The 13,679-nt window shown below is 40.8% G+C and overlaps 1 protein-coding gene across 1 annotated transcript in view; it reads right to left on the minus strand.

Annotated features, from left to right (window-relative positions):
- LOC117595152 (ribonuclease inhibitor-like) overlaps positions 1-13,679 on the minus strand; it is a gene marked incomplete at its 3' end in the record, with an annotated part of 53,668 nt that overhangs the window by 25,663 nt on the left and 14,326 nt on the right. The window contains exon 2 of the mRNA XM_034294951.1: positions 12,837-13,002. Within this exon, the coding sequence (XP_034150842.1) occupies positions 12,837-13,002 (166 nt within the window). The remainder of the gene's footprint in view (positions 1-12,836; positions 13,003-13,679) is intronic.

Genomic DNA, 13,679 nt, shown 5'->3' on the forward strand with positions numbered 1-13,679 from the left:
TCAACACAACAGAGACCCACTGTACCTCTCTCATCTACTCTGAGATGGGTAACAAAGATTCTTAGAATGGTATATCATTTTAAAATTAATTTAGTAAGCCATTTATTTTATTCACTATTTATGATTATTTGACATGGGTAAGCAAATGCGTTCAATTGCAGGAGAAAAGGTCTACACACCACACAAATATTCTTTCATTATCAACTCTGACCACAGATGGGAAAACAACCATTTTATTATGTGCAGTGGTCTGAAGAACACAGAGTTATTTAACTGTACCATGTTGTGACTATTCAGAAATACCCAATGGGTCAGTAGTCGATATTGAGCATCAACAGAGAGGAGAAATTTTTAATAGTCAGTCCAGGGTACAGAAAAACACTGTGCCACTTAGCTGTGCCACTATTAGATTGCTAATATTAAAACATCACAATATTATTGTAGTGTTAATATTATATCATAAAAGTATTGCTATAGTGTTAATTTCAGAACATGATTATTATAACTTAAAATTGGAAACTTACCTTTTAGCTATGGTTTCATATTTTCCAGAGAGACTTGTTTTTGAGTCAGAGCCCTCTTCACCTCTCTCCTCAGAGAGATCTATTTTAGAGTCAGTACCGTTCTCCTCTCTCTCCCCAGTGAGACTAGTTTTAGAGTCAGGGCCCTCTTCAACTCTCTCCTCAGCGAGATTTATTGTAGAGGCAGTGCCCTTCTCTTTATCCCCAGATAGATTAATTTTAGAGTCAGGGCACTCTTCACCTCTCTCCTCAGTGAGACACATTTTAGAGTCAGGGACCTCTTCACCTCTCTCCCCAATGAGACTAGTTTTAGAGTCAGGGCCCTCTTCAACTCTCTCCTCAGCGAGATTTATTGTAGAGTCAGTGCCCTTCTCTTTATCCCCAGAAAGATTAATTTTAGAGTCAGGGCACTCTTCACCTCTCTCCTCAATGTTACTTGTTTTAGAGTCAGTTCCCTGTTCACCTCTCTCCCCAGTGAGACTTGTTTTAGAGTCAGGGCCCTCTTCACCTCTCTCTCCAGGTAGACTAGTTTTAGAGTCAGGGCCCACTTCACCTCTCTCCCCAGTGAGACTTGTTTTAGAGTCAGTGCCCTCTTCACCTCTATCCTCAGCGAGACATGTTTTAGAGTCAGGGCCCTCTTCACCTCTCTCTCCAGGTAGACTAGTTTTAGAGTCAGGGCCCTCTTCACCTCTCTCCCCAGTGAGACTTGTTTTAGAGTCAGTGCCCTCTTCACCTCTATCCTCAGCGAGACTCGTTTTAGAGTCAGGGCCCTCTTCACCTCTCTTCTCAGTGAGACTTGTTTTAGAGTCAGGCCCCTCTTCACCTCTCTCTCCAGGTAGACTAGTTTTAGAGTCAGGGCCCTCTTCACCTCTCTCCCCAGTGAGACTTGTTTTAGAGTCAGTGCCCTCTTCACCTCTATCCTCAGCGAGACTCGTTTTAGAGTCAGGGCCCTCTTCACCTCTCTTCTCAGTGAGACTTGTTTTAGAGTCAGGGCCCTCTTCACCTCTCTCTCCAGGTAGACTAGTTTTAGAGTCAGGGCCCTCTTCACCTCTCTCCCCAGTGAGACTTGTTTTAGAGTCAGTGCCCTCTTCACCTCTATCCTCAGCGAGACTCGTTTTAGAGGCAGGGCCCTCTTCACCTCTCTTCTCAGTGAGACTTGTTTTAGAGTCAGGGCCCTCTTCACCTCTCTCCTCAGTGAGACGTGTTTTAGAGTCAGGGCCCTCTTCACCTCTCTCCCCAGGGAGACTCATTTTAGTGGCTATGCCCTTCTCCTCTTTCTCGCCTAATAGATTCATTTTAGAGGTTCAGTCCAGTACTCTCTCCTCTCAATAAACCTGTAAACACAAAACGGAAACACTTCCTGGATCAACTGTAAAAACCATATCTACATAAGACACAAACTGAAAAGAATTACACATAATTACATTGAACAAACAAATACACATCACTAGCAAAAGGGGACTGCTCTTGTTGTGACTTCCATTTTCAACAATATTTTACTGATAACATAGACCATCTGATTTACTTTCTTTTGGAAAAAGTAGAGTGACTAACAAAGCTTTAGTAGCACTACTTTAAAAAATGCATGACTTTTATAATAAATGTTGTGAAATACTCCATCTCTTTCCAGTTGGAAGATTAAATAAAAATACGCTGCTCCATCAGATCAACATGGATCCTGTATGTACATTTCTATAGAATTTTCAGAGAATTCCGCCAAAAAGTGTGGAGCTAATTCATTTGACCAGGTTAATTTTTAATTGAAAACATTTTGTCTTTATGCTAATCGCAAACATGAATCTTTTAATACATTATATTTTTTATTATATGATATCTATATGTAATTCTATTTACTGTACAAATGAATTGATGAATAAATGTTCTTCTCGTGTGTCTAATAGCTCATGTGAATAATAATATTGTGTCACACTTTATCTAACAAAGTGTCCCACTCAAAGATAAAATAGCCTAAATAGCAGGATTATTTCTAAGAACACAGGCAATAATATTTTCATTCGCTTATTAGGCCCTACAAATGTACACAATGAAAATAACAAAACACTTAAATTATTCAAAATAAATCCATTAGAATTTAGTTTTCATTTCCATCTCATTTTGATGATGTACAAGGTAAAATAAGAAATATTGTCGACCAGTTTGCTACGATCAAAGGATATCTGCATGGATAGCCTTAAAGCACAGTTGCTTGAATAAATCTGATCATTTATTGTGCCGGCAAATTCCGCAGGTATCAGGTGTAGTCCGGCAGATTAAAATATCAATTGCCAAAATGTCAGGCGGGAAATATGCCAAATGAATTAGTAAATAGATGAATAGCCTATTAAATAGCCTAATCTTGGGTGACCTGTATGATCTGTTGCCAAGAAAACAGCGAGCCTCTGCTCACTCTCACGGTATGACATCACTGAGTCATGTGACTAAGCTTGGTACCAGAATCAAATCCCGTACACTCCGGCAGCAACCCAATCAAACAACTCAGAATTGTCGAAGGCGGAGACATAACTGGGCCAGTAAAAAAAAGAAAAAAACAGTGATGGTGCAAGTCTAGCCAGCAAATGAGGTTCAGTAAATGATGAGCCTATAGTGTAACTTTCCACAAAGCCGTCAAATGCTCTTTTGCACGCGTGGGCTAGACATTCTATGGAAACTGATATGATTTGCGTGGTAGGCTATTTGTTGAGACGTTTCTAACAAGACCTCAAAATCCCTTTTCCTCAGATTGGAAACATGACTTTGGAATAAAAATATTGTGCAAAAAGGTTGTTGTCTTTAAAAATAATTGCTATCTAGCTCAAATTATTTAGATTAGGCAAAATATAACTGCAACAGCAATGCAGTAGGTAGGCCTATATTCATCTTCTGTTTGGAAATATTTTGGGATCCAGTGCAATGTCTCAATCTAATGTAGGCCTAATATTAAAAATCTGTAAAACGGTGGTTAGAACAACACACAGCTTCACAACGTATTTCAACACTTCAGCCAGCACCAAAGGGACTTCCATGAAAAAGTCCCTATGAGGGCAACTAACCCTCGAATGTATTGCGATCCTAGCAACGCCTCTGGCAAATTCCCTACGGTAGGTATACAGTGGCCTGTATGCTCAGTTCATTCTGCTGACTAATGCAAATGAATTACTTAAAAATCCTACAATGTGATTTTCTGGATTTTTGTTTTAGATTCCGTCACTCACAGTTGAAGAGTACCTATGATAAAAATTACAGACTTCTACATGCTTTGTGAGTGGGAAAACCTGCAAAATCGGCAGTGAATCAAATACTTGTTCTCCCCACTGTAGGTGTAGCATATGTAACATTTTTCCATTATTCCACAACTCTAAACTCACAAACCGAAAAGTATTTTTGAGGCTTATTGACCTTTTTGTACACTGTAATCCTACTTAATAACTGATTAGGCATGTGACAGTACAAGTCTTGTAACAGGCGCTTTTTCTCACCCGTCTCTCTCCTTGGGTTAATGTGGAGTAATTTACAGTAATTTGTCGACTACTGGCCATTGTACAGTAAATAAGCGAATTACATTCTGTTCTGTTCAAACCCCATTTTATTAGAAACTTTTGGGGGAAAAAATCTATTGATATTTACTTCTGAATATTTTAATTTAACAGACTAAACTTCCTTCATGTAAATGTGCTATGTTAAAAACTTTTTGTTTGGGTCTACTGTGACATATTGTACTGTATTAAATAAATCTGGTGGGAAAGGTAATTTCTTATTTTTTATTTTAATACGTTTTTATAAATTGAAACAGATGCAGTCTTCGAGAAAGGTTTGTGCAGAAAAGTATCCTCAATGACACAGACTAATGTTCACTTGGTAAAAGTCTGTAATAAGCCTACATAAATGTTAACTTCATCGATGTAATAAACAGCAATATTGCCGCCTTGACCCTGGAATTAGATAAGTGACATCTGTACAAATGCTTATGTGCATAGGTCAGCTAACAGAATTCTAAAGACACCAAAAAAGTAATTTTTAAAGACAAGGCAGATTCATTAGACTTGATTTGTGTTTTTGGCTAATGTCTATGCAAGTCTATGCGACAAAGCAAAAAATTACCTGGGTAGCAGCTATTCATTTTCTACCCTGCATAGGAACTAGGGGTGCTGGAGGTGAGGCAGACCCCTGTTGTAGTCAAAGTAAATGTCAAATAAATTTCAGGAAATTAATGAGGAAATAAAGTTGTTTTTACTCAGTATTCCCTGAAGAACTTTACTTAATTTGTGAACACTGCATATGTGCTATTGGCTTTACTGTTATTGTTACCAACATTTTGTCATTTTCAATAACAACTATAGAGAAACAATAACTTGTGTTCTTTATTGTATTAGTTCTGCTATACTGTATGAATGCATGGAGTATATTACTTAAATATAATATTAAATATTATATAAATATTAAATATAATAAAATGTAACCATCAAAGTATGACGACCACATCATTACTACTGGAACCTATAGGTCTTAAATCCTCTTCCTCAGTACCAAATCATTACTACTGGAACCTATAGGTCTTTAATCCTCCTCCGTACCACATCATTACTACAGGAACCTATAGGTCTTTAATCCTCCTCAGTACCACATCATTACTACTGGAACCTATAGGTCTTTAATCCTCCTCAGTACCACATCATTACTACTTGAACCTATAGGTGTTTAATCCTCCTTCTCAGAACCAAATCATTACTTCAGATGACTGTCTCTGTGATATTAAACTGGCGTTGCATTGAAACACATTATAAAAGTGAAAATACAAACAAGAATTTATAACGGAGGTAGAGCACGGGTCCCCTCATCACCAAACACGGGCCCTCCACCCACCGCGGACCCTGGTGAATCCGCACCCCCGATAACTACGCCAGTGGTCTAGTACTCACCATGAAGTATGTAGTTTCTCTGTATGTATTTTCTCTGTCCACCTGCTCTGTGTTGTGTGCTCCCTCCTGTCCCCCTTATATCTGTATCGGACAGTAATGATGTACAGTCATGTGACAGACAGGAACGTAGTTTGTACCTGGTTGGACCAGTTGTGCTAGTTGGACACATTCTGATGAGAACCCACTTTGCCAGTAACTCTGGTAGGTAACCTACTGTCTTGTCAGCTGTTATGGGCATTTCCTTTTCCTGTGTTCTATTGTTAATTAATGTACATGTATCTGAGAGAAATAGGCCTTTTGTGTACGTAGAGAAAGTCTTAGATCTTTGAGTTCAGCTCATGATTAATGGGAGCAAAAACAAAAGTGTTGCGTTTATAATTTTGTTCTGTGTATTAGCTAAAGATAATCATTAGCAGAGGTGTAAAAAGTAAACATACTTGGATGTGTTCCACAGTTTTGGAAAGTTTCTAAGGAAGAACAAAATGATCAGGTAAACATAGTTCATAACTAACTTGTGATGTTCTGTTCTGTTTTGGTTTGGTTTTGAATGTAGCTCTGTCACGTTTGGATTTTGTTTGTGTTCTTAACCGCAACCTGTGCCTTTCCTTGTTGTTTGCTCCTGTGTCTTGTTGGTCCTCGTTAGCTCCCTATTTAGTTTGCCTTCTTCTGTTATCCCTTTGTCAGTCATTGTGTTTTTCTGCTTGGTTTATGTCCGTCCCTGCCACCAGCCCGAGTTTTTGCCTGTTTTTCTGCCGTTTTCTTGTTTTGTGTCTACCTGCTTCAGTTCCACCATTATATCCTTTATTTTTCCTTCACTCTAAACACAAAACCACAAACACAAAATGCAAAACTCTACAAATCTATAGCAAGAGCAAACACTGAATTCAAAACAGTTTTGTCTCTTTCCGAATATCTTTGCATCAAAATGACACATGGATATGAATAGATCTGTCTACCAATCAACAACACACAGATGTGCTCAACACAAAACACTACTATGAATATCCCATCAGTAGCTTTAGGCATTTTGCACTCTCAGTGTTACACTATCTGGTTGGAAAAGATTGTTATAGTAAGGTATTCCTATTCAGTAATGTATACTTAACCTAATTGCTCATAAACACATTTATCCTAGTAATGCATTTATGAAAAATAAATACTAACATCAAAATTACAAGTGTGTTCTCTGTTGAGTTGATAAAAAATTCAGCTGTAGATATACAAAAATGTTTTTCCTGAAGTTCTTTTAATGAGGAGTTCAGTTATAGCAATGAATTTTGGCCCCAGAAAATAATAATTATATAAATAAATACGTAAGTACATTAATGAATAAATTCACTGCAATCATTGAATCAATTATTGATCCTTTATTGACCCTGCCTCTCAATTACATCTGGCCAGAGGATTTCATCAACATCACAGCGTACATTTTAACGAGTCATGCATCATGGGATAACATGCTGTGAATGCTGGATCCATCCGTGACAAGCTTGTGCCTCAATTTCTCCACAGGCCTCTTCCATCTCTTGGAGAAGACTTACTTGGTTGTAAAAGTTGCGATCATATACTTGTCACCTCTAAGAGGAGAAGAACTCCTCAGTTGGATTCAGGAAAGGAGAATATGGTGGAAGGCACACCATCCTGAAATGTGGGTGATGCTCAAACCACTCTACCACCAGGGGAATCAAACCACTCTAACACCAGTGGAATCAAACCATTGTACCACCAGTGGAATCAAACCACTCTGTACTGATCGGTGGAATTGGACATTGTCCCAAACAACTATAAAATTCCACTTCACTTGCTCCTGATCACCCTGAAGGAGGATTTCATTGAGGAAGTTAAAAAAATGGAGGAATCACATCTCCTTGACTCTAACAGAGTTCTTCTCAATCGGCACTTTGTATGCCTTCTTCATTCGGGTGACATTTATCCTTAGAACATGATCAATGGTGGGGAGACTGCATTGGTGAATATTGTGGAATAGTTGATTGTCCTGTATTATTCTTTGCTGTATTTCTTTGAGGTGGAGGGTGTTGTTCTGGAATGCAATGTCAACAGTGACATGTTCTTGTTCAATTGAAAATAGTTTTGCTTTTCCACCTTGATGTTCTACTTCAATTCTGAAAATGTTTTGGACAAGCAGGAACATTTAAAGTACAAAACTAGAACTATGTAAGACTACAAAGACTCTCACTGTAGAAGAAGAATGTTATAGTTTCTTACCGGTTTTCCCTCTGAAATGTGTGGATAATTGAAGCCACTGTGGATCTGTTAATATTGGGCTGAACTCTCTGCTCAAGAGAGACCATGTTTATGTGTATGTACCCTATCCTTCTGCCTCTCCTCCCTCCTCTTATACCTTCTCTTCCCCTTCCTCTCTGTCCATGTCTTCTTAGATTTTATTCTCTTGCTCTTTCCACTTGATCACCTTGGGCAGAAAGGCTGGGTTAGGGAGCAGTACAGCCTTGCTACAATCGCCGTTGATGGAGTGACAGCCAGGCTGCGTCGACAGCGCATAAAGGTCACTGACCCTCTTAGCAGAGATCAGAGCCAACAAAAGCGCCTTTTTAAGGGACAGCATCTTCAACGGTATCTGATCAATCGGTTCGAACGGCGTGTCACACAGCGCCTCCAGAACCAAAGCCAAATCCCACTGTGGCAACGTCCGTCGGGCCACCGGCCGGAGACGGCGGGACCCGACCAGAAACTGTTTCACCAAGGGAAGACTAAACACAGACACTCCATTGAAACCCTTCATGACACGCTAAGATCACACATGCGTACCCCTTGAGCGTGCCAGGGGATCTTCGCTGCTCAAACAGACACTGCAGGAACGACAGGACAAAGGGGCTCAACCCCCGCGTCCCCACACCAGCGGGAAAAGATCCCCCAACGGCCAGGATAGCTAGCAGACGTGGGGGCCGCCCTCGCACCCTGAATGGTCACGACCACCTCCTCAGTCAGTCCTCCCCACAGCAGCCTGGCCTTCTCAGCAGCCAGGCCCGTAACGGCTGACCCAACACAGGGAACGCCCCGATCGAGCCGTTCGCTTTGTCAACGCCCCGCTTCGTCTTCCGACCATTCCGCGATGAAGACTTTTCATCAAGCATTCACACCATCTTACATTCATACATTCCAAACCAGTTATGCGTCTAGACTATATTAAAAACCTTTCCCATCAAGATCTGAGATGCTAATAATGTTTCTTTTACACATATTATTTCACTGATACTGAATTATACGTGATTGTTTCCTAGATGTTTGTTTCATGGTTTAGCTAAATTTGGGGGCCTTATTTTGATCTATGGTGTCATGGTAGCCCTTAACAAAGTGTGTGTAATATCTACATTTCATTGACGAATTGGCTATAACGCCTTATCGTCTTAAAATCATGTCACATGATTATTCTACAAAACAGCACCACCTTCAATATACTCATAGGGTCCGGCCTAGTTTGTTGCTCTGAAATGGTTAATTGTTAATTGTTTCTCTTCAGCTGTCATTGATTTTCTTTCTGTAACCATGTACCTGCATTTCATCAGGGTAATCTTACTTTAATGTGAATGCTTACCATGTGTGTCCTTTTAGACACAAAAGGGGACTGAAAGAACTGAGAAATGTCAATTCTATGTTTATTTACATATTCAGTGATTCTTCATTATTTATTATAGACCCATGTACTTAATTTCTATCCAAGTAGGCAATCATTGGAATGTTAACGGTTAACATATGTTTCGGTAAGGTGTGAATATAGGGACAAAAGGTTTGCTTGTTATTACCTAGCTGGCTTGCTTCTCGAGACAACACCATTCTGACATATGAGATGGCCCCAGAAAAGATTGGAATGTGTCCCTAATTGATAAGGGGTCTATTCTTCAGGACTAGTTTTGTTATCCTTAGGTCAGTAGACCAACGCCAAAACCTTTAGTTAGGGGATATAAACCAGAGCGGAGTTTGGGAAATCTCTCTCTTGCTTTTGCCTCTCTCCTGCCTGCATCTTCAATCTCCTGAGAAATATTATCTTTGCAACTTGAACTGTAATTGCATTAAATTCATTGGTTACATTTATTAACTGACTATTTGGATCTTACATGTGCAGTCGGAACCTAACATGGACTGGGTGTGTTAGAACTGCTTGGCCTCCCTAATTATTTTGAAGCATGTGACTTCCCTACACACACAAGCGCTTCAATCACATTCATTTTGAATTTAAAGAGATCCATGATATTCTGTGGCTGAGTTCCCTTGCCTTCATTGTCTCTGTGAAGCATAATGTAATAAAAGTAAAATTACAATGATGATTTTTGATTAATTTCGCATTTTATGAGGTCTTATGGGTAAATTCAAACAAATTATAAGGTGTAATGACCCCTTATGGTACATAAATGTAATGCTTCTGGGTCACCATACGCTCCCTTGCTACAGTGTATGCTGCAATTGGGAAGATGTCACACAACTCACTTGGTTCAATCACACTTGTATTTTCAAGCTCATAGCTTCTAAGGTGTTCAGTATACCATGCATTTAAAAATTTCACAATGATGCCAACCTTCCCATTTCCCACAGATATTTGAATTAACTCCTCAAGACCACCTGTTGAACCATAATGTCAAGATCATTCCAGTGGAGAAACTGGTGCCACTGTAACAGACTGCGGTTTCCTTCTGGACAAATGATTCACCAGGGAATTTTGTATCCACTGCTTTGTTAATGTCTTCCCTCAGCACAGTCAAATCCACCGTTGACAGTTTGGTACCTGTAGAGATGGTTGAACAATTTTACTGCCATGTAGACGGTATGCAAGCATTATCTAATGCTTCACTGCGAGAGGCAAGAGAATGTTCCGAAAGCTGTGTGTATGCTTGACCACATGCTTTAAAAAAAACTGTGTTTATCTTCAAAGCGCATAGTCCACAGTGGAACAAAACCCTGTATTAGCTGTGGGTAATGCTCTTGAAAATTATGCTTTAGAATATGTTTTTCCTGAGGGAAAGCCTTCAGGAATCTATGCTGATGCTCATAAATCTTGCTGACAAGGAAAGCACTTGTTAAGCCTGAATGAACAGAAGAAAGGACAAGTTCAAATATGTCCTTAAGGTGCATAAGGACCAGCCATGTTGGTTCACTCTTTGGTATTCTATCTCCAACTATTATTGAAAGCAGCCGAAGCAAAATTAAATGTTCATGGGCATTACTAATAACAGTTTCTCTTGCAGCAAAAGTCAATGGAATTGGTTGTGGTGCATCTGTTTTATCTGCCCATCAGGATGGGAACTTTATAATTATTTAATTTATCAAGTGGGGAAATATTTCCCTTTGATTAAGGCATTTTAGGCACAGTGCTAACTCTAAAGCTACAATAACTTCAAAGAGATCATGTAGCAAATCAGGTGGGTACCCAGAAAAAACAACAAAATGTTTCAGTTTTTCAGTCGGTGGGCACTGTTTCTTTACTCCATAACATTGAGACAAACTTGCATCTTCCTGTGCTTTCTCAGTATGCACCCAGTGCTCTTGTATTATCCTAGGACAAAAAGCTCCAGTTGTAACTTCACTTACTTGGAACTGGAATCTTTTTCCAAGACAGAACCTGCAGACATGTGAACTTGAGAAGCTCTCCACAAATCCTACGATAGAGTGGGCATCAAGGTTATCTGAAACAACACATTACCTTAGACTTGTATGCCTAATGAAGGAATGTAAAGTCCATCCTTTTCTAGACTGACAAGATCTTTTTGCAGTGGTTCGAACACAGCACTAAGGATTGTCCTACCAGGTGGGGTACTAAGCAAAAGATGATCGAGCACGTTCTTGAGCAAGCCATAGCCATTAGGAGGGGTGTTGTTGGACGACAGGCATAGCCAACATTCGAATCCCACGTGGCAGGACGTTGAAGTCCTAGAATCCGTTAATGCAGGGCTGAAGAAAGTCGCTGATTTTACAGATGCGCTGTCTTTGGAGAAGATGGTTACAGGATCCTCAGTGAAACCGGTCCTACAGTCGCTGACTCAGGATCTTCTGCTCTCAACCAAGGAAGACACACAGTTGTGTCTTCCACCACACTGAACTAACTGCCACCACACTGTACTAACACCACACTGAACACTGCAGGTTTCCTTGCTAGTCAATGTGTTCCATCTAGTACTATTGCAGAGATCATTTGTAGTCAAAATAGGCTACTAAGATACACTCCAGGGGTAAAAAACATTGATGTTGTGGTTATGACTACTGAAAACAAAGATAGACCTGCTGATATTAACATTGATGGTGCACTCATCACTCATCTTCATCCACTTATCCGGTATCGGGTCGCGGGGGCAGCAGCTCCAGCAGGGGACACCAAACGTCCCTTTCCCGAGCCATATTTGCCAGCTCTGACTGGGGGATCCCGAGGTGTTCCCAGGCCAGTGTCAAAATATAATCTCTCCACCTAGTCCTGGGCCTACCCTGAGGTCTCATCCCAGCTGGACGTGCCTGGAACACCTCCCTAGGGAGACGTCCTGGGGGCATCCTTACCAGATGCCCGAACCACCTCAACTGGCTCCTTTCGATGCAAAGGAGCAGCAGCTCTACTCCGAGTTCCTCACGGATGGCTGAGCTTCTCACCCTATCCCTAAGGGAGAAGCCAGACATCCTTCTAAGAAAACCCATTTCAGCCGCTTGTACTCGCGATCTTGTTCTTTCGGTCATGACCCATCCTTCATGACCATAGGTGAGGGTAGGAAGGAAAATTGACCGGTATATCGAGAGCTTTGCCTTCCGGCTCAGCTCTCTTTTTGTCACACCGGTGCGGTAAAGCGAATGAACCATGGCCTCAGATTTAGATGTGCTAATCCTCATCCCAACCGCTTCGCACTTGGCTGCGAACCGGTCCAGTGAGTGCTGAAGGTCACAGACCGTTGATGCCATCAGGACCACATCATCCGCAAAAAGCAGTGATGAGATCCCCAGCCCACCGAACTGCAACCCCTCCCCACCCCGACTACACCTCGATATCTTGTCCATAAAAGTTACAAACAGGATTGGTGACAAAGCGCAGCCCTGGCGGAGGCCAACCCCACCTTGAACGAGTCCAGACTTACCACCGAGAACCCGAACCCAGCTCTCACTTTGGACGTACAGGGATTGGATAGCCCTCAGAAGGGACCTCCTCACCCCATACTCCCGCAGCACCTCCCACAGTATCTCCCGGGGGACCCATAATGAATGCAGTCATACTTAAATAGTAATGACACAAATTTGTGTTTGAATTATGTGATATTCAGTGTGATATCACATAAGTATACTTTGATCTCGAAACTGTGTTCAAGCTACACAACATGAGTACATTATTTCATAATGCAAGAAACATGACAACTTCATGATTGCCAATAGAGAAAATATCTACAGGACATACATGGGTTTCTCCAGTCTCCAGTGTGGATCCTCCAGTCCAGCAGAGAGCAGTCTGGCTCCCGAGTCTCCTGGGTGATTGTAACTCAGATCCAGCTCTTTCAGGTGTGAGGGGTTTGATTTCAGAGCTGAGACCAGAGAAGCACATCCTTCTTCTGTGACCACAGAGCCTGACAGCCTGCAGACAATCAATTATGATTTCACAAACTGCTTCTTCCAATAAAAATCCTCTGTGTGCATGGCCCAATAAAATCAACAATGTTTTTTGCCAAATTCTGTGATATCCATTTTATATTTTGTAATTCTGTTTTCAATGTCACACCTCCAAACAAAACCCCTATACAATAGTGGGATGTGGGTGGGTCAGCTGTTTCTTAACCCTTCCTCAACTACATGTATAAAATGTAATTCTCAACCCCACACAAACCCTGAACACACAAATATAGAAAATGCTGCATTAACAAGCAGTTCTGGCGTAATTTGTCAATAACTGCATTGTAAACTTTGCAGAAGAGGAAAATGAACCTCTGATGACACATAGACAAAGGTCTGTCACAAAATAGGCATAAATATATTTATCATGTTATCTTTTTCACATGTAAACATGTCTGAGATAAATAACAATAGCAAGTAGGTGCAGGCTTAGATCACAGTATACACTTTTAGCATTAGAATAATATTGTACACAATGGCCCTCATTTATCAAAAGTGCGTACACCACATTTCCAGCGTATACCTGGCGTACACCCAAAACCACGGTGACTTTGAGATTTATCAATATGGACGTTGGCGTACGGCACTCTCAAATCCTACGCCAGCTCAGGAGGTGGTGTACGCACGTTTTGAG

This window comes from Esox lucius, chromosome 11 (genome assembly GCF_011004845.1).
Source record: "Esox lucius isolate fEsoLuc1 chromosome 11, fEsoLuc1.pri, whole genome shotgun sequence".
NCBI classification, from domain to species: Eukaryota; Metazoa; Chordata; class Actinopteri; order Esociformes; family Esocidae; genus Esox; species Esox lucius.